Source organism: Plodia interpunctella, chromosome 7 (genome assembly GCF_027563975.2).
Source record: "Plodia interpunctella isolate USDA-ARS_2022_Savannah chromosome 7, ilPloInte3.2, whole genome shotgun sequence".
In the NCBI taxonomy this organism is placed as follows: domain Eukaryota; kingdom Metazoa; phylum Arthropoda; class Insecta; order Lepidoptera; family Pyralidae; genus Plodia; species Plodia interpunctella.
Window position 1 is genome coordinate 278,520 of NC_071300.1, and position 26,685 is coordinate 305,204.

The 26,685-nt window shown below is 34.7% G+C and overlaps 1 protein-coding gene across 5 annotated transcripts in view; it reads left to right on the forward strand.

Annotated features, from left to right (window-relative positions):
• The window catches only part of LOC128671476 (uncharacterized), a 159,772-nt gene extending 141,258 nt beyond the window's left edge, over positions 1-18,514 (forward strand). For 4 of the 5 annotated variants that reach the window (XM_053747935.1, XM_053747939.2, XM_053747936.2 and 1 more), the window contains 6 exons: positions 13,027-13,115; positions 13,331-13,549; positions 13,847-14,023; positions 14,181-14,337; positions 14,667-14,834; positions 15,363-18,514. In XM_053747935.1, coding sequence (XP_053603910.1) covers positions 13,027-13,115; positions 13,331-13,549; positions 13,847-14,023; positions 14,181-14,337; positions 14,667-14,834; positions 15,363-15,608 — 1,056 coding nt within the window. In that variant the 3' untranslated portion in view covers positions 15,609-18,514. The remainder of the gene's footprint in view (positions 1-13,026; positions 13,116-13,330; positions 13,550-13,846; positions 14,024-14,180; positions 14,338-14,666; positions 14,835-15,362) is intronic. The other variant, XM_053747937.2, reaches the window with a different exon arrangement.
• Positions 18,515-26,685: the final 8,171 nt, after the last annotated feature.

The following is a 26,685-nucleotide window of genomic DNA, read 5'->3' on the forward strand; positions in this document are numbered from 1 at the left end:
AACATTTCCATTCATTTGTTGCGGCATAGGTTCCGATGTATTGCAGCAGCACGAGACATTTGGAGCGTTTTTATCGTAGTTGGTTATAACAAGTTTTACAATTTTACAGTCTTCGCGTTCTAAATTATTGTTTCTTTTTAACATTTGACTCGTCTGTTATACAATCTCAGAATATGAATTGGTTTCAAATCTTTTCGAAACCAATTCATATTCTGAGATTAACTGTTTGTACTACAAATATTACCGATAAGAAGGTACCTACTTTGGAATGCGGTCGCAGCGGTACGGGACTCACAAGAACGCGCGGTCAGAGTTCGCTAGGTGTTCGTTCTACATGGAGTCTTTGCTAAGTGTGTCACGGGACGAAAAAAACTTATTTTATAAGCTTTGGATAAAGTGTTTTTAAATCTTACATAATTGAAGATGTGTCAAAGTCTAAGAATTTATTCAGAAATTAGACCTTCGCAGCACAGACACAAATTTGCTTCACAGGCAAATGCTTTAAGATTACGCGTATCATTTGTGATTGTCTTAGTATTTTATAATTGAGTCACTATTTGACGCACGAGACACAAAAGATCAGATTTATGATTATGTGGAACGACCAAATAAAGCCATTCTGATTATCTTCAAATACATGGGAAACGTGCACATCGCATTGTTTAGTCAATTAACTGACTCCCAGGGACGGAACACAAAGACACGTTAAACGGCATGGACAAACAGTTTTCCCACTCTACACCTGTCTGTGAAGATAGACACATTCATTTGGACCACTTAGCATTGTTGGAGATGACGAAAATACAAATAAAACAATTGGCAGACGGTACTTCGACGTTAACTTTAAATTGGAAGTCGACTTGATCATCAATTCCTTGGCCTTCTTAGGAAAACAGACATACGAGTATATTGCAAAACATTGGGGTGAAACCTGTAGTGTCCACTCAAATAAATTAAAGATTTGAATTTGATAGACTAAGCTACTTTAAATTCTGGCTAGTTGATATTCTAATCAAAAGTTTAAAAAGAAACATAAATCGTTATAAAAGGTGACAAGTCGGCACAGTAAATCTTTGTTTACCTTGCAAAATTACCTCGCAAGTCATAATCTGTACGGTGTCTGTAGAAATCCAATTTCATTAAAAAACAGTGTCTAAATTTAGATGTTTTAAATTATGAACTGTCTGTTTCAATTTCGAGCTTTTAAATTTTTGTTTCAAAAAAGTGATCATTAATAAATATTATTTAATATTTATGCTGGTATGGTATGCCGTTTTCAATTCAGTATATGTTTATATTTCCTTTTCTTTAAGTAAAGTTTACTAAATTCAATCGATCGAGGTCATCGCTCTTAAGGTACAATCGCAAACTTTACCCGGAATAAATCGCAGCCCTTGTCTTTCTTTATTCGACGCGAACCAGCACGGAATGCCGACAACTTTAAATCGCATTGTAATGGAATTCACGATTAATCTTATGTACTTTGTCAGAGATTATAAATTAAATTCCTTAAGTCCGTTCTTATCGAGCGGTTTGCAATCAATCGTGTCGTACAACTTGGTTTTAAATAAAGAAAATTAAGCAAAAATTATTACAATGAAAATACCCGTCTCCTATTGTCACAGCCTACTTTCATCGTTCGCTGACTACTATAAAAGTTTACGGCAGCCTTTTCCCTTGCTTGGCTTGTCTGAACTCCAGTTATTTAAATTTCTTTCCACTTTCTCCGGTGAATAAAGATAAAATAAAAATAAATTTTAGGGCGCGTCGTGACGCAACTCTGCGCCTCGTTTTGTTTAAACCGTTTTTATTTTTGTTGCCTTTTCGCTGAATTTACGATCACTCCCGAGTAGAAATTGGCCCAATATGTTGTAGAATGCTAAAACAATAAGGTAAACTGCGAGACAATATGCTCAGTACTTAGTTGTATCTATTGTATCATCAAATGTATTTTGAGTGCTTACAATAAAACTTACAATAAAATAAAGTGTTTAAGTCCATGATGGTTTTACCTGCTTCATATCGCATCATACACAAGTATCAAAAATTTCTCGTTTTCTCTCATTTGAGAGGTTTCCCGATTCCACAAAGCGTGCATCCGGGCTCTCCTTTCTACTTTTTCCGCCTCAAATAGGGTACTTGTGAAAGTTTCGATTATAACTAAAACTATATGAGTCACATATTTTTAGCCTTTATTGATTAGATTTCACCTTGTTTTCCAGCGCCCATTTCTCAGTTCATGTTTCGCCGCAGTATGCCGTAATGGGAATACCATAGTCACTTTCGTTCTGCAAGAGAGACGCATATATACCTAACTGGTAGGTGTAAGTGGGACAAAACATGGTGGACACGCGTATTGCCGTGCGTAGGAGCCATAAGACATGAGTTAGTGTGACGTTTTTAATTGCCTCGCTGCTTCTATACAGAAAGTGTTTTAACCTTTGTGCTATTTTAAATTGTAGCCCATTGAGGTTATAATTTTTCATCTGTATTGAATGTCTGTGGTAGGGCTCTGTGTAACGACAACGTATATACACGGTAGCGCTAATCTATAGCTTAGAAAGAGAAACTGGGAAAACGCTCTGTCCTAAAGTAGACACAGAATAGAACAGCAGGTCTACCATCAACTTTTACAATACGATTCCAAAGCAACTCAGTTCAATTTAGGCACCTAAAATGAATCGCATTCATACTAAAAACTAAGTCGATGGTACGAATTTGCGATGCAGTTCAGTTTAGATCGTAAAGTGGATCGCGTTAAGAGATGATGGTAAGCCCCCAGACCATGACAATAATTCAGTAACTGATAAATAAATAATAAATAAATATATTAGGACAAATCACACAGATTGAACTAGCCCCAAAGTAAGTTCGAGACTTGTGTTATGGGATACTAACTCAACGATACTATATTTTATAACAAACACATATATAGATAAACATCCAAGACCCGGGCCAATCAGAAAAAGATCATTTTCCATCATGACCCGACCGGGGATCGAACCCGGGACCTCTCGGTTCAGTGGCACGAACCTTACCACTACGCCACCGAGATCGTCAAACGTATAAACAATGACAATCAATGTTGTATCATATTGTTATAATAACTATTATGTGTCGTAAGTACTCATAAGCAGGTACTTACCTGAATAAAGCGACACTGTACAACAAGAGGAATGCTTTTAGGATCAGAATGCCATTATAGATAATTTTGAAAGCTTATGACTCATTTAGATGTGATATGAAGCTTCTAAAAATAATAAGAATGTAATGGGGCATCAATTTAAGAACGTGATTGTTATAAAAATATGTGATTCATATATTTACCATTTTCCAAATATTTTTTTTAAACAGTAGTTAAAATGACATTAATTATTTATTGAGATAAATTTAAAGTTATCAATTTTTTATTACATTGTAAATATATTTGACCCGCTCATAAATTATGTCAAGTAGTGATAGATTTATGTTACAGTGTAATAAAATGATAGAAGTGGAGGAACAACTATAAATTTATATTATTTGTTTTGTTTACGTCAGTTTATTAAGTTTTTGTAGAATATGTTTTTCATCACTGTATTCTCAGTGATCACAAACAACGTTTTAGATTGTGGTTTCCTAAGTATCCTGGGCATCAGTTCCTTGTAAATCTCTATTTTTATGTCTTTATTCTTCCAAGCATTCAGATTCAGATTTATTTATTGCAAGTCACAAGTTTGAAGAACATAGATAGAAGGCAAGTACACTTGTACTTGCAAACACGACAATCAATATAAAATATTAATTAAAAATTACTTATTGTTATCCTAATAATTTTAGCAATCTGATTTACTTCATTTTTCGATTCAACAAAAAATACTTTGTTTACATTGAAGTATGATGAACTTTAGCAATTTTTTTTCACGAAATTTGAGAATATTTCTATGGAAATTCTCATTTAGAAAACACACTCGCAAGTAAAGTTCGCGTGCGATGATCAAGTAAATCAGGAATATGTAAATTTAAACGCTATCGTGGAACAGACGAGGCCGGTCTCGAGTCATCGCCTTAAATTAAATTTCGGAGATGGATCTGGAATATGCGAGAAAAACAAGATTTTTGGTTAAATAGGAGGCTTGTTTTCTGAATTATATTCTGTGTTGTAGTGTTGAGATCTAGATTATTAACTAAGTATCGAGCAGAGCACAAAGTGTAAGGGATGTTATTTGAAGAACAAGTAGTAATAAAATAGACAAATTCAGTATGTTGTTAAGAATTTCTAAATATTTTTTATGTCTTCTTAAGTTATTTTGTTGTATTTATAGTAAAACAAAATACCTATATGAAACAAAACAAAAAGAAGCAGAATATTTCATAAACTTTGATTCAAATAAATCTCAGTTAAAAATGATAAATGAATTGTAGGTTAGAAAATCAAATGCAGTTTTTTAATTATAAATAAATACAAATTGTTTATTGGGTAATTATTACGCGTTGACAATTCATGTGCTGGAACCTTCTTTTAGATAATATATTACTAAATAGATTAGACAGAGAAGTAGATTATATTCATAAAAAAAGCCTTTCCACAATATTCAACGTATTATACATAGAAAACGTACCAAATGTAATCTCAGTTAATAGAAAACGTCCGCCGGAGCCTGCCGGACGATAAAAGAAATTGTACGATACTGTAATATCGTCCATTGTCGAAGTTTTGGATTCGGTCCGAGACGAACGGGTTCGATAACAAATCTGGAGTTTATTTGGCCGGGTGGTCTAGAGTTTAAATCTATCTGAGAGTATATGTTTTGTAGATAGTCCAGAAAATAAATTTGTCTTATATGGTAGAAACATATAAAAATATTTTCTGTATTTTCTGTTTTTTATGTTTAGTTATAAGATTTTATTATATAAAATATAATTGTGTAGTGACCGATAGGTCGGTTAACTAGGATATACATGTTTTGAATTGTCGTTTTATAACTTATGGCTGTTGGTCTTCCAAATTAAATTAAATTGATAATGTCCAAACTCACCATTAATGCCTAGGTTTATTAGTATTAACAGCAAAATATATTTGTTAATTTCAAATAAATTTCGACAAGACGTGGTAATTGAATATACTACTTCCAGGGGAAGCAAGTAAATAAATCAAATAGGCTTTGCTTTTTTTATTAAAATTACAATGGAAAAAGATCAGCTGTATTTTTATAATGAAACACTCGCAAATTAATCATACATCATATCGCGGTAACGCAGAAGTACAGAACCATGTATACTCTAAAAATTACTTCTGTGCGTTTTATGATGACAATTCATATTGGACGTGTCGTATAAAATACTCGTACATTGTTGAAATTCACGTAATTTTTTATGTAGTGGGAGTGTGTTGTAGATGGAAAGTGGGGTCTTATATCTATAACGAAATATATAAATAAAACGCAGGAAATAAGATTCATTACATCAATAGTTAATACATCTTCGTAGAAACTATGATTATCATCATCCGCCCTACGTTCATCCCACTGTATAGGGGTCGGTACAACATATTAGCCTTCTCTACTCCTCCTGTCTGATGTTAATTTTTTAATTTCCGTCCCGATCTCTGCCGTATTCTGCGGAACGCACTCTATCCATCATGTCCATTGTAGAAGCGATGATGATACATCTAATTTTCTAGTCTATCATGACATTGACCCACGAGGTGCGTGTCGCCAAATAATTACTCTGTGGACTCCATTCAATAAACCACAAGCTACACGCAGACAGACTCTGGACTATTGAAGGTTAGCACGCGAATATCAGACCTGGATTTGTCCGAATTTTACCCTTATCTTATTATCCCATATAATGTGAGTCAAATTAAGATATAAATAATACATTTTTAAATGCTCTAATATTAGCTTATTCTTTACATACCTGAAGGTATTACTTCCACTTTATCGCGAATAGACAGACGCGGGAGAAGACTTTGTTTATAATAAGGGCAAGTATATTATTTCGAATACGCGGTACAATAAACCACAAGCGACAGACACCAGCCGACGCCGCGCTTGTTATTGCCGGTGGTCATGCGAAATAGGTTACAACGGTTCGAACGAGAAGCACTACTGCTTTACGATGTTCCGTCTCGATTTTCCCCAACATTATCAGACTTTATTCCTTGGAGAAAATACTGTGGTGAAGTTTGTTTGCGCGCCGCTTCTTTACCCTGTGGTTTGGAAGTCGGCAGTAGACATTGTTTTAAATAAATTTTTGACGTCAAGTGATGTATATATCATCCTAAGTTTAATAAAGCATTTTGAAAATACCAAAATGTGATGTAGATTTTTCATTTAATAAATAAATAAATTACAGAAACCTTTGGTGCTACTTAGGTGAATGTGGTTTGATCACGCATACTGTAAATTGTTGGTGACGTCTGACGTTACAAACGTCCGCACACCATGTTTGTAAACGAGTAATAAATTGGAACATTGTGATAATTATGTTAATTAAGTTGTGTTTAATCACATTCTGAAGATTGTGGTATGCTTTTTCATTAAGTTATTTGTGTTTGTTAATAATGGGTTTTTACACTTGTACTTGCAAACACGACAATCAATATAAAATATTAATTAAAAATTACTTATTGTTATCCTAATAATTTTAGCAATCTGATTTACTTCATTTTTCGATTCAACAAAAAATACTTTGTTTACATTGAAGTATGATGAACTTTAGCAATTTTTTTTCACGAAATTTGAGAATATTTCTATGGAAATTCTCATTTAGAAAACACACTCGCACCAAAAGACGAGATAGGAGTAAATCGCGGTAAAGTTCGCGTGCGATGATCAAGTAAATCAGGAATATGTAAATTTAAACGCTATCGTGGAACAGACGAGGCCGGTCTCGAGTCATCGCCTTAAATTAAATTTCGGAGATGGATCTGGAATATGCGAGAAAAACAAGATTTTTGGTTAAATAGGAGGCTTGTTTTCTGAATTATATTCTGTGTTGCGGTGTTGAGATCTAGATTATTAACTAAGTATCGAGCAGAGCACAAAGTGTAAGGGATGTTATTTAAAGAACAAGTAGGTAGTAATAAAATAGACAAATTCAGTATGTTGTTAAGAACTTCTAAATATTTTTTATGTCTTCTTAAGTTATTTTGTTGTATTTATAGTAAAACAAAATATCTATATAAAACAAAACAAAAAGAAGCAGAATATTTCATAAACTTTGATTCAAATAAATCTCAGTTAAAAATGGTAAATGAATTGTAGATTAGAAAATCAAATGCAGTTTTTTAATTATAAATAAATACAAATTGTTTATTGGGTAATTATTACGCGTTGACAATTCATGTGCTGGAACCTTCTTTTAGATAATATATTACTAAATAGATTAGACAGAGAAGTAGATTATATTCATAAAAAAGCCTTTCCACAATATTCAACGTATTATACATAGAAAACGTACCAAATGTAATCTCAGTTAATAGAAAACGTCCGCCGGAGCCTGCCGGACGATAAAAGAAATTGTACGATACTGTAATATCGTCCATTGTCGAAGTTTTGGATTCGGTCCGAGACAAACGGGTTCGATAACAAATCTGGAGTTTATTTGGCCGCGTGGTCTAGGGTTTAAATCTATCTGAGAGTATATGTTTTGTAGATAGTCCAGAAAATAAATTTGTCTTATATGGTAGAAACATATAAAAATATTTTCTGATATATTTAGTTATAAGATTTTATTAGATAAAATATAACTGTATAGTTATCCACTGTTAGTGACCGATAGGTCGGTTAACTAGGATATACATGTTTTGAATTGTCGTATTATAACTTATGGCTGTTGGTCTTCCAAATTAAATTAAATTGATAATGTCCAAACTCACCATTAATGCCTAGGTTTATTAGTATTAACAGCAAAATATATTTGTTAATTTCAAATAAATTTCGACAAGACGTGGTAATTGAATATACTACTTCCAGGGGAAGCAAGTAAATAAATCAAATAGGCTTTGCTTTTTTATTGAAATTACAATGGAAAAAGATCAGTCAGACGAGTCAGCAGTATTTTTATTATGAAACACTCGCAAGTTAATCATACATCATTTCGCGGTAACGCAGAAGTACAGAACCATGTATACTCTAAAAATTACTTCTGTGCGTTTTATGATGACAATTCATATTGGACGTGTCGTATAAAATACTCGTACATTGTTGAAATTCACGTAATTTTTTATGTAGTGGGAGTGTGTTGTAGATGGAAAGTGGGGTCTTATATCTATAACGAAATACTTATATCCTTTTTTAAAACGCAGGAAATAAGATTCATTACATCAATAGTTAGTTAATACATCTTCGTAGAAACTATGATTATTATCATCCGCCCTACGTTCATCCCACTGTATAGGGGTCGGTACAACATATCAGCCTTCTCTACTCCTCCTGTCTGATGTTAATTTTTTAATTTCTGTCCCGATCTCTGCCGTATTCTGCGGAACGCACTCTATCCATCTTGTCCATTGTAGAAACGATGATGATACATCTAATTTTCTAGTCTATCATGACATTGACCCACGAGGTGCGTGTCGCCAAATAATTACTCTGTGGACTCCATTCAATAAACCACAAGCTACACGCAGACAGACTCTGGACTATTGAAGGTTAGCACGCGACTATCAGACCTGGATTTGTCCGAATTTTACCCTTATCTTATTATCCCATATAATGTGAGTCAAATTAAGATATAAATAATACATTTTTAAATGCTCTAATATTAGCTTATTCTTTACATACCTGAAGGTATTACTTCCACTTTATCGCGAATAGACAGACGCGGGAGAAGACTTTGTTTATAATAAGGGCAAGTATATTATTTCGAATACGCGGTACAATAAACCACAAGCGACAGACACCAGCCGACGCCGCGCTTGTTATTGCCGGTGGTCATGCGAAATAGGTTACGACGGTTCGAACGAGAAGCACTACTGCTTTACGATGTTCCGTCTCGATTTTCCCCAACATTATCAGACTTTATCCTTGGAGAAAATACTGTGGTGAAGTTTGTTTGCGCGCCGCTTCTTTACCCTGTGGTTTGGAAGTCGGCAGTAGACATTGTTTTAAATAAATTTTTGACGTCAAGTGATGTATATATCATCCTAAGTTTTATAAAGCATTTTGAAAATACCAAAATGTGATGTAGATTTTTCATTTAATAAATAAATTTCAGAAACCTTTGGTGCTACTTAGGTGAATGTGGTTTGATCACGCATACTGTAAATTGTTGGTGACGTCTGACGTTACAAACGTCCGCACGCCATGTTTGTAAACGAGTAATAAATTGGAACATTGTGATAATTATGTTAATTAAGTTGTGTTTAATCACATTCTGAAGATTGTGGTATGCTTTTTCATTAAGTTATTTGTGTTTGTTAATAATGGGTTTTTATTTTACTTAATTCTCTACCCTGTTAATAGATAAGACATTAATTATAGTATACAAGAACAAAGCATAATAATACTTGAAATTGTTGTAAGAATAACCAGAAACAGAACACAATAAATAAAGTCCTAGTATTCGTAGTTCATAGTGAGCAAACATTTTAGGCAATCCGTCCTATTTGTTTGTTTGTTTTCAACCCGAAATCTGCTTAAAAAGTAGGTGAACTCACAACACACCACATTACCGCTGAACAGCTGCATTAAGCGCTAAAAAGCGCATTCGGCACTCCAACTCGCTACAACAGCCATTACCGCTCGCCTCGTCCCCGGCACAGAAACATTGCTCTTACTTTAGTTTCGAAATTGGGGTTGCACTGCGTAAGACATGTTCTTGTCTATTTAAGAAAAATATCAGGTCGTTGATACCGAATTTTCAATCTAGTTTTGCTTTGTATAAATTAAATATATCGTAAGATTGGGTAGTGATTTCGTTCGTTCTTAGTAGTTTTTGAGTGTTAGTAATTATAGTAGAATGGTTCTGATCTTTTTTCGATATTAAAACATGGAATATAATGCAACAATAAAAGTTAAAAATTAATCAGCAAATTTGTAGTGATCTGCAGAAAATTAATAAAAATTGCATGATCTAACTTTTAAAAACTGAAATCGCAAGCGACTTAAACAATCAAACAAATGTGAAAAATCTTTGAGGAACAGTATTTTAAGGTTTCCCATATCTGCGTTAGCATTACTTCTTCAACGGGATACGGTACCACTTTCTTCTTTTAATATCCTTCTTGCTTACACGTTCATAAAATAAAACTTTGTAAAAAGTATGCAGGACACGTCGTGTGTAGATATTATTAAAACGTAAACGTCTTATAAGACATGACAATAGAGTTAGCAAGTTTCATAACAAGAAGATTTGTGACGCCCCGTTGTAACCTTGTTGTCACTCTAGTTTAAATTATGTAGTTTTACTCTGTGCTTTATATATGCGTTATAATCATCTAGCAGTTCCTTTATTCGTTTTAAAGGAACTTCTACATGGCTATACATATAGCGGGATGACTGCCGAGTGTTGATGAATTAAACAGAAATGTGGTGGCAATTAGCTTCATAGCCCGCATATCTGTTGGGGTAATATATGACAAAGTGCATACTTCATAAACTAACATAAACATCATAAACTCGCCGCGTAATTATTCTGAGAATATACCTACGCTTTTATGCACAGTCTAGCGCCATGTACTTTATAAAGCGTCATTGACTATTAGACCAAATCCTGAGGGATTCGCGTATTTTCTATATTAATCCAAGCTATCTCAATAAAAACGTGTAGATTATATAACAGCGGTTGATCTTTTGGGTTATTTTCGCTGAATGTGCAATTAAATGGTTATCAAGTGAAACGGTTAAACTCGAAAAGAAAATTGCATTTTATTTATTTATTTAAAAATTATTTAAAAAGATGTTAACAACTTTGAATACCATTTTTCAAATTTTAGACAGGTTCTGGTAACGGTAAATATTTTCGAACAGGTTCCAAAAGACGCCCCTGTCTACCGAAATATCCTTGAAAATGAAAGGCTCATTGTCAAGCCTGCGATGCCCAGTGGGACCATTCGCTAGATATCAAATATTCAGCGCGGGAATGAACGGGTTAGGACGCGGCAGATGCCAGAGGTTTTTGCGGTCCATATTGTTGTGTTATACATAGAGCGAATGTTATAATTTGTGTTCATTTTTGGCGTAAATAAATTACACGTAGCTTTTTCACGGCTTTGTCGCCTGAAAACGTGAGATCCACTTAAAAATTAAATTTCGAAGATTCACCTGTGGTTGTTAAAACATAAAATGTATTTATTAATTTATTATATGCTACAATTGCAACTATTAAAACTAAACGTTGCTTGAAAATTGTCTATTGTATTACTTTAAGTTACATTATATGAATCGATAATAATTTGATATCTTTACTTATAAACCTTTGCGTTTTGTACACTGTCGGGCAAATAAGTAGCTTTATGAACCGGCAAATTATATTTTATGCTGACGTTTTGATTGATGACCGTCATCTTCCGATCCATTATTGAGTTATAAAAAGATAATTTCTTGAGTTAGCTAACGCTAAATCAATTATAAGGTGGCTATTTGCCGACGAGCAAAAACTGAATGAATTGCAAAGTTAACCTTTTTGTGCACTGAATTGTATTTGACTTGTCGTTGCGTAAATTATAAGGACTTCTTATTTTAATAGTGTGTAGTGAATATTAATCCGTCGATCGGGGAATTGAGATACAAATGATGAATAATTGTTTGACCATTTGCACAGAATGGGCATTTGCAACAAAGTCTGTATGCGGCAACTTGTTATGGAGATCAAAACAAGTCTCGGCAATGATATATTCAGATAAACCACAATGGTATCTCATAAATTTTGTACACACGCTTCGTGCAAACAAACGGTTCTTCCGACCCGATGGTTGCCGGTGTGTCGCTTCGCACGCGTTTCCGCGAGGTATGGCAGAACGTGTGAAAAATGTTGGTTCTTCTGTATTTTATTTGTGCACTATTGTACGTTTTGCTGCAACACTGCTTGATTGGTATTTTCAAGTAGTCGTGGATAATCTTGGACATCTTTATGTAGTGTAAAATCTTGGTCTATAGACCAAGATTTTCCAACTTATCGTAAAAGTAGTATCAATCGGTTGCTTTTCTATGTCACACATCACATTTCTTAAAACTGTGGAATCATTTTCCTCCTACCTACTTTCTTTTCTTCCGGAATACTATACAAAACAATTAAAACTTAACGTTTCATACGTGTGCTATATTTAATTTCGGTTCAAGACTTAATTTACGATTTGTCCAATACAAACGTTTTGATTGTTCCTTCTTTTTGGATTCCTCTGAACTTATGGACAGATTTATTAGTTCGTTCACTTGGGTTTGGACAATAAACGAAAATAACTTTTCTTGTGCCATGTCGAACAACGAAGAGACGAATTTTTATGTAACAGCAGATTTTATTTTCTTAAAATTACGACATCCGCCTCGTCTCGGTCCCTTGATAAAGTAATAAATATGAAAGGATTTTTATTTTGTTTGTATGTTTTTAAGTGACATTTCAAATGATGCTGTAACATTACGTTATTCTGACGAAACTTTCCAAGATCCAATAATTTAATAAAAATAAGGGTGCGTTGCACCAGGCAAATTTGACGTTAACTTAACCTGCGCAGAAAAACGTAAAATAGGCCATTTTATCTAAATGACGGTGGCGCGCAGGTTAAAGTTAACATTAAATTAAGGGAATGGTTGCACCAGTCAGCCAATCTATGACGTTAACTTTGTCCTGCACGCCGTTAACGTTTAGATAAAATGGCGTACTTCGCTTTTTTCTACGCAGGTTAAAGTTACCGCTATTGGTTTCTGGTGTAACAATCTATACAAACGAGATAGTTTCCGAATGATTGTCGATAAAGTTTGATTTCGTCAAATCTATTCGAACCAAAGTTTTCGTATATATTTACGAACCCTTACGGAAACCCGAAGTAATATATTTGTTATACATATAATTTTGAATTGTATGTTTTTTGCGTTTCAGAGTAAGGAGCTAGGCGAATGCGGCATGGGCGTGCGCGCGCCCGACTCCTTGCCTGGTTTGACGCATCATTATACTCATCGTGGAGAACGGTATGTATTTTAACGTTTACCATTACTAATTGATCATATTTTCTGAGAATAATAGTTATTCCACTTGATGTTGATATTTTTAGATTATCTACGTATGTTCAGTGCAAAGCATGCTTCCAGGCCCTCATGCAGTCTTTGGTTTAAGGGTTTATTTATTAAACCCTTAAAAATCACCACTAAAATTATAACTATAAGTTAATTCTTTATTTTCTCAGATCCCCATCGAAATGCGACATAATGGGCGTGCAGAAACTAGTGAACGAAGCGAGTCCCAGCAGCTCAGAGGAGTCAAACTCCCCCACAGAAATAAACTGCTATCGGAGGTTGGGTGACCGGCCTCCTCTGATGAAGAGGATAGCCATGGGCTTCAGTGGCGCATTGCTTCAGCCGTCGGACGATGATTCGACGCCATTGGTTGCTGACACACCTACGACGTCAGTATATTATTCTATATAGCCCTACCCTGCCTCATGATACCTATCACTCACCGTGCAGCCACACCAATTCTTTAATCATTATAGACTAAAAGCCCATGATAAAAAATATATAAGTCTCGGTGGTTGGTTTACTAGTCAGATACCAGTCTCTCGCAATCTTTATATTGTGAACAATAGCATTCAGCAGTTGATAAGAAACAGACAGTTTAAATTACAATTGAATGAAAATCAATGTAGAATTTAAGTCCACAAATTGATATAAAGACCTCAAATGTTTCTTGCTCCATGTTGCAGGCCCACAAACGTGCCGCTCTGCCTCAACGGCGGCTACATCAACGAGGCCTCAGAGGCTGAGGCTCGCACCAGGGAGAGCAACCGTGACCCGCCCGTCGCGCTCCCGCGGAGGAACGACAGCTTGCACAACGATCTCGATGCGGACTTTAGAAGATGTACTAATATTAAGATGAACAAGTGAGTTCCTTCGAATTGAATAGAAGATAAAGTTGTACACTTATGCAGTTTTAGTCAGGTTATCATGATTCACCATGAACTATATCCATGAGCTGCTTAATTTTCAATTTAAAAGCATGTTAATTATCAAAACATTGATTTCCTCTTTGATTTCCAGCAGTCCATCAGGTCCTTGCAGTCGTACAACGTCGTCCTCATCAGGGGCGTCGTCGTGCGGCGGTGGAGGTTCACACGCCTCTGGCAACAATAACGTGCCTCGCGCTGAACCGGAGTTGAGGCATGCGCCGTGGTTCCAGCAGGGCATCCCTAGAGAGGTGACTATAAGTGTTCATTTCTTCTATGATTTTCACCAGTTTGGCTTTGCCAGTTTTTTGCTTTATCTGCAGTTGTACCCTGACATTGTCAGTCAAGAACGTGACTTCAAAGTAAAACCAATAATACAGCCTATAATTCAATTTCAAATGCATCGATAGGATAGCACGCTTCCAACACACCATATACAGGTTTACGAGTATGAGCTAAATGAAAGGCTGTAGGAAAATTAATACACATACGACATCGCATTTTTCAGGTTTTGTGATAATCCTGAGTCTTCGATCAACTGTATGAATCTCATTAAACTGTGCCACTACATTGATTGCAGATTGCACTGGAGGTTTTAAGCAGTCAAGCAGTGGGCGCGTTCCTGGTGCGCGGCAGCACCACGCAAGCTGGATGCTATGCGTTGTCTGTGAGAGTGCCACGGGACTTCCAGCCTTCGGGCATCGCGCATTATCTCATATTGCGGACGCCTAAGGGCTATAAGATTAAGGTTAGTTGAAGCTTTAATAATTATTGGGATCTTAATTGTTGTTTGGTTCCTATTTTACTAGTGAATTTTGATAAATTTTAATGGATAGAAACTATTTATATTTTGTATATATATATATAATATTTTGAATGAGGTATTTGGATTCAGTGTGAGATTTGGAGTGAATCTAAGATCAATATTAGATTTATATAAAATCTACGAAGTATTTAAAATAAATTACTATAAAGCCAAGTTCAAAATTGTATCATCTCTAAATGAGCACTGTCCGCCGAGTGACGACTGGTTATGTTGAGAAATTTATTTGTCTGTTACATCTTGCGTATTAGATATAGCGGAGTTGCAAGGAGTGTCACTAAATCGGGCTGAACATTTTATTTATCCAACTTCGGACATAAGCTTCCTCCATCTTCTCCCTGTCTCTAGCCTTCCTCATCCAATATGATATCGTGCACCCTCCCAGCTCCACCGGTGACCGGACTTCGTCTCCTTCGTCTCGCAGAAGATAACGCACCACAATTGACATTCCAGGGCTTCACAAAGGAGTTCACATCGCTGTCAGCGCTGGTGACGCACCACAGCGTGATGCCGGAGCTGCTGCCGGTGCCGCTGCGGCTGGCGCGCGCGGCGCCGGGCCGGGCGCCGCACCGCCGCGAGCACGCCGACATCGACGCCGTCAGCCCGCACCCCGCGCTGCAGCACTCGCCGCGACACGCCAACACCACGCCGCATCCCCACCACCATCTGCAGAATTTCCTCGCGCAACTCGATGTTTAATCATTCTGTTTGAACCTGTACACGTACCACGCTGTTTACGAGTAAATATACTGGTGTAAGTGTTATTAAGAATAATTTTACGGCAATCGTATGAATTTTGGTTACGTTAATTTCGCAAATTACGGCTTTCAATCCCAAGATTCATGTTGCCTGCTGTTGACTTTATTTTGTGAGCCACTAACATGAAACAAGATATTTAGCATTTATAAATAAAGATGTACTTTAAATAGCAAGCCTCTTGTTCGAATTTCTGTTATATATTGTGTGTTTTAAAATAATTTTATGATTAAATACTAGTCTTAAAAATTGACATAAATTTGAAAGTTTGTAGGTACCGACTTAAAAAACGAGAATGGTCTTGCGTACCTATGTCGCGATGTTTTATTTTTTAATCTATCTTTTGTAATCTTAAACATTTTCCTAAAACCACATATGTGCCTTTTTTGAGAAAAAGAAATTACACCAGTCTCTCACACGCAACAAATATCGTAAATCAACAATTAAACATATAGAACAGTTAGCCATAGCAGATGCAATCCCATATTAAAAAAAATAATTTGAAAAGACAGTAGAATTCGTACCTTTTCAAAAGCCTAATTGTACTCGTATTTAAGCTGTGCATACAATCATGTCAATAGTTTAACTTTTCTATGTAAGTAGCAACACAATACAAATTTTAGCATAGACTCCAATAGGTGTATCAGTAATAATAAACCAAGCATGACTATAACAATGAATAATAAAATATTGTATAGATTTTCATAATTTAACTTGAATGTACAATCAAAAAGTTTCGAAAATATTACCCATTAATTGTATTATATCTTATTGTTAAATCACATATTGTAAATTGCATTGCATACGAAGTGTAAAAACTCACAATTTATATTAATGTGGTTTTATGATGTTAAAGCATTGTTTAAAAACATTTTAGCGTTTTTACGGAAGTCATTAAATTATTGTGCGTTGTCTAGTTACTAGTTTCAATATATTATAATAAATTGTGATATCATCATAGAAAATGTATGTAAATGTATGTAATATATTGAATGTTTATGGATCGTAAGTGTATAAAGATGTGTCATATTGTGTGAGTTAGGGTGTGTTCAGAGTGTATATAGAGCGGTCGGCGTCACGTGGTATTGCGCTTACGAGTACTTCAATGCAGGTGTCGACATGAGCTTGTTTGGGAAATGCAAAAGCGACGTCTTGCTACTAAAGGACTATTCACAGTTAATGGTGGGTGATGGTGCCGCCCTCTAGCGTGATAAAAACGCAGTAATATTCCAATAAAAATATCATTATGTCGACGTATAAATGTATCAAATTATGTTTTATCGCACCGCATGTCGGCGCCGACTCGGTCTTTGGTCTGAATTCACCAGATGTGGAATTGCGAAATATAAATGGAAGTATTTATTTTAATTCGCGCTGTAATATTATCGTGTACGTATTTTCTAGTCTTGTAAAAGTGTACAGTTGTTAAAGAAATATTAATGAATAATGATTGTGAAGCCCAAAGTTGTTGTATGCTGCAAATGTCTTTGATATTTTTTTGACAAACGTGACGGGTAGAAAAAAAAATATTTCAGTGTTTATAATCCCGTAACGAACTGATTTAGACATGCGATATGAAAACAAATTAAATTATGTTATGTTAAAACGCCTCGTTTAGATGGTTTTCTTTGTAACAAAATCAGGTAATATTCATATGTCGGCATTATAAAATTTATTAGCATTTGCGGCAGTCAACAACAAGAAAAGGATATATTGTATTGTAATCGAGTTGCCTTTTAGCGAGTACCTACACAGCTCCACGGTACCGGCAGGGCTCAATGAGGAAACATATTTTTTAAAGAGAAAGTGATAATGGGACATCCCCCTCAATTACATACAGACTTTTGCTGGTATAGTTGTACCATATGAGTAAAAGAAATAAATAATGATCATATGTATATTTTTACAAGAATGACGCTTATTTAAAATCGTTAAAAATTATATGTATATGTGCTAATGGTAGCACAATTTAGGATTCCGGAGACAGCGCGATGTGGAGAAGAAAAAGTAGAAAAACAGGCTCGATGCTTAACGGCTAGGAAAGAACCAGTGAAACGACAGAGAAGGAGAGAGACACATTTTATTGTAAATTAATTGTGTTTGTTATAAAACATGTTCTCATTGGCCCTGCCGCTGTTGTCGACACTGCCTTAGCACATTGTATTAAGTGATAATACGTTATATCGGTAGTTTAGTCTATTGATGTTAACCGCAGGCTCTATAGATCGCAGTCGATTGTACTGATTCTTTGGAAATATGGAAATATTTTCACATATTGCTGAAAACGCACGATATACTGAAAAGTTATTCATTTTCTACACACGAGAGTGTGTATTATAAGTAGCAATGTGCTGTTTCAGACATTTTCGAGATTGCACGGCAATAGACATGAAAGATTCTCGGAAAATTCCGAGTTTCGTCAGAAAATTTCTTAAAAGAAATTTCTGAGAACAGCAAAACACATTTCGCTACGGTACATCTCAATTTGTATCTAACACTGGTGACAGATTCTGTTCAAGTCTTCATCTGATGTGACATTTTGGATTACGACATACCGTTGCATACACATACATATTTGCTAATGTTAGCGATGAAATATTGTGTTTTCAGCATAGTATTTTAAGTGTGAAACAAATCGCAATTTTATTGTTTTTTCAATAAGAATGCAAAAATTTCGCATATATTTTGAACTGGTCTTTAATTTCTCCTGATATCTGTTATTGAAAGGAAAAATTACCTTCGCTGTTAACTCTTGTAATTAGTATGTTGTAGACAGACAGAAAAGGAGTAAATCATATCGGAAATTGTTCAGAATCAATTTACTAAATAATAGATATAGTAAAGACAGACATACCAGTTTTATTTATATAGTCCAATGAGATAAAATATAGTAATGATAAAATTGGTTGTAATAAAAACACGGGTCACTCATACAACAATTGTGGTCGAAGGTATAACCGGGCGTAAACAAATCTGACCCTCCCTGTAAGTTATGTACTGTTTCGATCTCTTTAAATTACAATCAACATCTACATCGATAATAATTAGGTACAGGCTCACCAATTTGATAAATTACGACAACGTACAGTCAAACATACAAGGTAACTTGACATGCGGTGGACTGTATCGACATGCGCAATATATACTTTGGCCAATCGCACCACGCCACATCGACCCGCTATTGGCAGTCTGTTATTCGTTCACAATTTGTATGAGTGAGATAGCACAATTCGTATAGTTTTCATTTAAAATCTTATGAAAGGTGGAGTTGGCCGTAGGATAAACTATTCTGCGCTGTAGAACATTGCCGCAGTAACTTATAAACTTGGTTTACTTCGTGTAACATAACGTGAGAGACCTTAATATCAAATTATAAAATTCCTTTTTGAGATCAAGCTCAATAGTAATTCTGTTTGATTAAATGTCAAATAAAATGATACGTCTATAGTTACTATATAAGTCATCACTATAAAAATACAATAGAACTCATGGTGTTAACATGTGTAACTAACGACTATCCTTAATAATTATTTATAACAAATAAATATGAACGCCGCCATTTTAAGTTCAAAAGATGAAGTGTAAGCTCACCCATCCGAATCAAAATGATCAAACAAGAAAGAAGATCCTTAATAATTGTTTTGGTTCCGTTGCGTATCGGATGGGCTAACCATATGTACGTTTGTTGACTTTAGCACTACTGGAACTAATTTATTTACCTATTCATATCATTAATAAAATATAAATGATTATAAAATTGATTTGTTTTATTTTGTTAGGCTATGCTAAACCGTAAAATGTACAGTAAAATGAATTACCTAATAGAAATCAAACAAAATATGTTATTGCAAGAAAAAAAAAACAAAGAATTATAAGTATTGCCTTCATATGTGAGTTATTTGTACCGCAAGGGAAGTCGAAGCCGCCAAGTTTGGCGAACTGTTGGCCAGTAGAAGGTTCTTGTCTTCGTTGTGACCAGCGCCATCTATGATTTTACCAACGAAGTACGAGTCTGGTCATAAAAAGGTTCTTACAGGGAAAATATTTCTATTTAGACACTACTAGAGGCAATATAAAGATGGTGTCACTCATTACTAAGTGAATTTTGGGAATAAAATCGACAGATGCCGATGGGAAAAGATCAACATTACGTAGTTTGTATGAGGGATTTTATTTATCGCAATGAAAATCAAGCAATGTATGCCGAATCCGTCAAAGTTTGGCGAACTGTTCAGCGATACTTTATAGCCGGCGTGAGATCCGTTGTGCTGCGTTGTTTTCCATAGGTTATGACACTGACGTAGGTTCGTGTACGTCGGAATTCCATACAATTATTGCGTTATCCGTCCACGGATGTCAAAACAACGGAGCTCGACGATTATGACTCTCAGAAAAGAACTTACTACGTACTTTAATGTTTAATATTTCGTGTACTTTAGTCTATACTTTCGGTATATACTTTGTGTTTAATGTTTCGTGACTCGAATCTAAAGTATAAGTAAATGATACAAGCACATAAATATTGCCATAAAGCATAGTACTGCGCATGATGAGAATCTTCTTTAATCCGCAGTCAACACACGCGACGTGTTTGTTTAGCTGGTGAGTTATGAAAATCACGCATCACGTGACTACGCAGTATACGACATCACGAAAGCTGAAACAGAAAATAATAGACACAAGCAGATGACGGAAAATAATATGTATTTTTGTGCTAGATGCAGCAGGTAACCAGATAACAACTAATATTATATAAAAATAATGACGAAGTCAACATCACAAATAATATAAATATGATATGATCTGCAATCGATCGTATCGAAGATGTGAATTTAATGTAGTATTATCTGAAATCAAATAAAAATATTGAAGTTACAGTTTACATTTTAAGATAAATTTACTTGAGTAGTGTACTAGGAATTATCACTCTCTTATGCTCATATTTTTGAAATTCCTTCGGCCGCCATTAACATAATAAGGTTTGGCACTACTAATGTTAAAATTTCATTCTCTACTTATACCATATGTTTTAATCGCTAATTTTTTAGAGCATTGTTAATACATAGCGTTTCGATCTCTGAGAAACCCCTCTAAAATTAGCGACTTTTGCGCTGCTGCTGCTGTCATTATAATTTTCTAAATTTTAATAAAGATAAAAACTAGTAGTAGTTTAGTAATACCTGACTAAAATAATTCATCTATACTTTGGTAATGTCAGTTCATGGAATTAGTACTTTGTTGTCAGTTTTATAAATGATTGATTTTGGAAATGATTCCTTCATCAAGAAAATTGACGGTTCGTAATGACAGCGCGACCGCAGCGGTCGAAAGGCTCTAAGAACTATTCTATAATTATTATGTTGTCAAACCATAATGGTTTTGTAGAACTATTGTAATTCACATGTTTCTTAATGTATTTATTGATATAAACAAAAAAGTAAAACAAAATATTGTACACATGTATTATGAATAATTCAAGAGACCTACTGTAATGTGGCCACTTACAAAACAGAGATAACATTACAGAATACATTCAAAAGGAAGCACTAAACTCGCAAAAATAAAATATGTAGTCTTATGTTACAGCTACAAGCCTCATGAATAGTTTTCAGTAATGTCCATAGTGCTAGATATTTTAGTTGTGGACATAGCGTACTCATATTTGAACGACTAAAAATATAAATACTAGAGATATTTAGTGTGTTGTACTAAATTCTATATTACGTCTATACGTCGGCCCATACGGCGCAGACTGAGTCAGAGTCACGAGACGCGGCTAAAAGGGCAGTTATAATAAAATGGCATGTGAGATATATAATAATAATCTGAATTTTAGTTACCTCAATCTATACTACAGTATAAAGAGGTAAAAGTTTGTGAGTTTGTATATTTGAGGCGGGTAATCTCCTAATAATTCACCATTAGAACGGGCAACATCTAGTATGATATAAAAAAACTTTATCTTAGAAATTTGAAGTACCGATACCGGAAATTAAAATTAATAGGAATACATTTGTTTTTAAACAATAAAAGCAATAATTGCCTTTTTATCAAACCAGACAATCATCAAAGTAGTTTCAAAACAAGTAAAACTGCATAATAACAAATGCAGAAAGTATGAGCGCGGGCATGTTAGTACATTTCGCCTAGGGGGCCGCTGGAATAGAATTAACAACGCCGAAGTGGGTAAACAAGAAACTTGGAGAGCGGGGCATAGCGGCACACACACGACACACTTTGAAAACGGGGCGAAACGGGACGTAAATATTGTATTGAATGCATGTTATAAAATGCACACGTCTCAAATGAAATGCTAGGATGATAAGGAACATGGAATTTTCGAGTGAAGTGCGGGACATACAGTAAGTCCCCGTTGCTTAGTCGTGCTCCGTTGCGATCGCGCACCACGTTGCCGCTCCGTTGTGCTTCGTTGTTTTCTATAGATTTTGACAATATCAAAATCTATAGAATAATATACTTGTGTCGATGTGCCTACATAAAAATAAGACAAACAATTCTACGTTGATGGTCGTCGACGGAGGTCAACGCAACGGGGCGTGGCAATGGGGCCTAGCTCTAACATGAAAAAATTTCCAACTACATTTACTTATTGTTCACGCTATTTGTACCTTATTTTGTGCCAATGAAATGATTCTATTGTATTATTTTCCCTCTTGAAATACCTATATTAGATGCTATTTTTTGTATTCCTTTTTGATATTTTTTTTTAGATAAACCTAAGATTTTCCTAGTGTCTTGTTTTATTTAGTCACTCGCAAATAGTAATAGTATACAAATATATTACGCCTTTTTACATCTTTATTTCTCGTATGTGTAGACTTAATGTTTTATAGTAAGTTTACGTTGAAGTTTAAAATCACTTTCCTTTCCTAGAACTTGCCTTACATAAATTCAATACACAACAAAACATCGTTTCCAAAGAGCATTATAGCAAAGTTGCGATGCACTGGGACAGTTAGTGGTTGCTTCGCAGTAATGACGTCATTACGGCAACTTTTGTGGTAATGCCTGCCGACTGCGGGGCACTAAATGGAATTTATTGGAAATCGCGAACATGTATGCTTTGAACGTATTTGTAACTAATATTGTTGAGTTCTGGGGTTTTGATCACAATAGTTGTAAAAGCTGTCTATCTAATTCATTTAATAAATAAACAAAACGTCCAGTATTTAGTACCTACACAGGTCAGTTTGACTTTCTGAACCAAATTTCACATGTTCAATTAAGTGTTCACGATTGTGTGCACAATATCTGATTTATCCCAAACAAAAGGTAAGAGCATTGAACTCTGTTCGATTGAGCACCTTCTGTACTGTTCGCTAATTGATTGGACAGATTGTGATTATTGCAGGCAATGAGGAGACCGCTTGCCATTAAACACCGAGAATATTATTTCAGTGAAACGAAAATTTAACAATTTGAAAAGTGACGAATTGGTTTTCTCTATACACAGTAATTGTGAAGAAACGAATAAGTAGATATTATTTCTACTATTGTGGTGGTACGCGTACTGTAATGGCTCACTTACAGTCGTGCCCAAACTGTCCCTCTTCCTGTAATAAGGAGGACCTCAACGAGGATATCCAGAAAGCGATAAGCAGCTACATACTTGTCTCACATTTGACGGCCATAACGACTCATGAAGGGCCGTGTAAAAGAATATGGATTTTGGAGGATTTATTGTAAGAGAATATTTAAATGACATTATATAAAGACACTTATAATACAATTCTTATCATCAATTATAATTAAATATATATAATCAGAAGTATAATTAAATTATTTCTATATGATACTAATGTAATCAGAAAGCCTTATGTATTAAATATCTTTTAGTACCTAAACTTACACGACCATTTTAATTTCCAAATTTTTCGCTGTGCGGCTTCACTTTGGCGGCTTTGACCCTGATTAGAGGCACTCCGAACCTTAAGGACTCATTACCCTAATGGCTGAGAATCACGTGGGAAGTACCTTTGTGCCTTTCAATACCGACATCTTGATTTGTAATGGCATTAGAGGATATCTTAGGCACATGATGTAATTAGATTGTAGTGAATATTGACTACGATATTATTTTACTGTGTGTAAATTTTAACTAAAATAATATGGATTGCGACAAAGATAGTGTTTGGGAAGATAGTTAGTGGACAGTATATTGAACACCCGTATCTATGGAACTTTTATATAAGCCCCTCGGGAGCAAAGACGAAATGTTCTCATTGAATAAATCTGAAAGTAAGCCAATACATAGAAAACTACTAGGTATTTTATTTTAACGTGCAGTGCGTTAAAATAAACTTATCATAAAAAATAATTGTTGAGTAAAGTATGTAAATTACTTTAATATTTTTCCACCAGTGTTGGCCGCTATCTGTGAGTTATAGAACTACAAGAATTATTAGAGTCACCTTTGTTTATTTTACACGTCTGGTAAATATATGTAAAAGAGTAAGAATCTCCATGAAAGCTTGAGCTGACTGTCTTTCATAGTTCATTTAGATCTGGTGATGTATAATCGAGTGCCATTTACAAAATTCATTCCGGGATTCAAGATATAGTATTGTTATAGAGTTTACAATAATATCCTTTTAAAATTATAAGGATATTATCACCAGAATACACATAATACTAAACTTTTATGTTACTAGAAAAGTGTTCTCTTATATAAACTGATATTAAGTATTAAGCGGTGTCCAACCTATTTCAAAACTTTGTATTAACATTTCAAAAAGACTTCAACCCTTGAGACTTTTTTATTTTTTTTCTTGTATAAATATTAAATTTTTATTTTGTTGGCGTCGTCTCACGTTTCATTGGTTCTTCATTGAAGTCAGTTATTTTGAATAATAGATATCTTCGATACACCGAGTGACCGAACCGATAAATTTATTTTTTAATTGACAATTAAAAAATAAATTTATTTTATTGAACAGCTCAAAATATTATGAGTAGGTATTAAGAAGGTATTAAGAATTAATGGAAATCTGAATATTTCATGTCAGCATTGAATGTTATTGACCTCGTTTATTCTTACAATCTCAGCAGTGCCGATTCAAACATTTATTTTTACATCGAAGCAGTTACATGTCTAATCTATTGGAAGTCTGCGCTGGGAACGGCTCCCTCCCGCGGGGGCCCTTAGTCCGCTCCTGGCAGTTCTTATATTCCGAGCTTCATTTCCTTGCATTATTTCGCGGACTGTGGAATGTTCGAGAAAATTACGTTTCACTTTAAATGTGTTTTGCCTCTCGTGGATTTTCAGTGGAACAGCTGCTACTGGATTTTAATGGAGGAATAAGAAGTTTTTAGTGGCATTATGTAACAATAGCGGACAAAATATTGTATTGTAGTTTTCAGTGAGAGACGTGGACAGTGAGCATATCTCTGTTAATAAAAACGCAAAATACTCGCTCAGGAAATCAGGAAAACTACTAAACCAATAAAGATAAAATTTGACAGGAATTGAAAGTAGATTTTATTGTGAAACGTTTAGAAGTTTTAGCCATATTAAGATTTAAGTTCCATTTATTTTTTTAGGCAAAGCCTAGAAGGCAAATTAACACAGGCAAAGCCGCGGGCTGAAGCTGGTAGGAAATTGTTATTAAATAATAGATAAGAAATCAGGAAAACATAAAACATTTCGTCAAAAAAAGTAAGAGTATTATGTAAAATGTCAAGTGGCAGAGCTAAATTTAACGGAGTTAACATTCCGTCCCGAACTCACATGAGTGGCAAAAAGGTCAAGAACAAGACAAGGAAAACAAAATAATCATATCACAATTAATAATGATATATCCAAAAATATAAATTACACAACATATTTCAAGTTTTTAAAGCAAAAATAAATCGGTGCAGTGAACAACCTGATACATATAGATAGACCTATCGGTTGACTAATGGTCCGTGCTGCACTCAAAGTGCTCACACATGAGGGTTTTAACTCGCAAGAGTTTTATCCGGAGAACTGTAAGAAACTATATTAAGATTAATTTACGATGTATAAACACAACACGAGGCATAAACACAAGAAATATGTAGGCACTAGACTAAATATCAGAACAAAAGTACATAAACATTTTCTTTAGAAATGTAGTCATTGCAGAGAAACTTTCATACCTTTTTTTATATTACACTAACGCGGAATCGGGCCGACATTTAAAATATAAGATAAATGTAATGAACGATTAATTTGATGTACAAAATATCTTTCGTTAGAATACCTATAATTTTTCTCGTAAGGTATTTATTTTTTCCAATAACACAGACTTGATACAAGCAATACCTAACAAACCAACGACAAATGCATGTGGTGTGTGATGATGTGAGAACTCCTCTCCCCCCCCCCTCGCCCCTAGACAGCACTTTTCTAATGCAGTTGGTGCAGCGGTCATATTTCTCAGAGATGTGCGATACGACGCCGGCAAGCGATTGCTGAAGAGCGCATTGCATAACGTTGCAGAGGGTGCTCGATAGAAACTAAAATATATTCTTAGACTTCAGAAGAAAAAGATTGAGATTAAACTTTTTTAACATAAACATTGTACTTTTAATATTTCTTGGAAAGGTGAAATACATGTTTTGACTTTATTGGTTTTTACCAACTTTAAGAAAGAAGCAGTTTCTCAATTCGTCGCGATATTTTGTGTACCTAAGTAGCGATTTTTGCTTCGCTTGTAGTTGGTAATTTTTTAATTAAATCATGAATTAATTTTCATTTTAGAGTTTATCATCTGGACCATCTTTGTAATTGTAGAGTTGAGTACAAAATCTGTTTTAATTAATTTGTTTTAAGTTGTTTTGGTTATTTATTTTTTTACTACCTTATAGTTTTCTTTTTTATCGAATGTGTATGCCAACACATGTATTTTTTACCTAAAATCAGTCTCATCAGTACGATGTCATACTATTAGCGTCTACTGATTCTTCAGATACATATTATAAAATCTTGATTTGTTAGTTAACTATGCACACAAATCTACCGTACAACTTAGTTTTA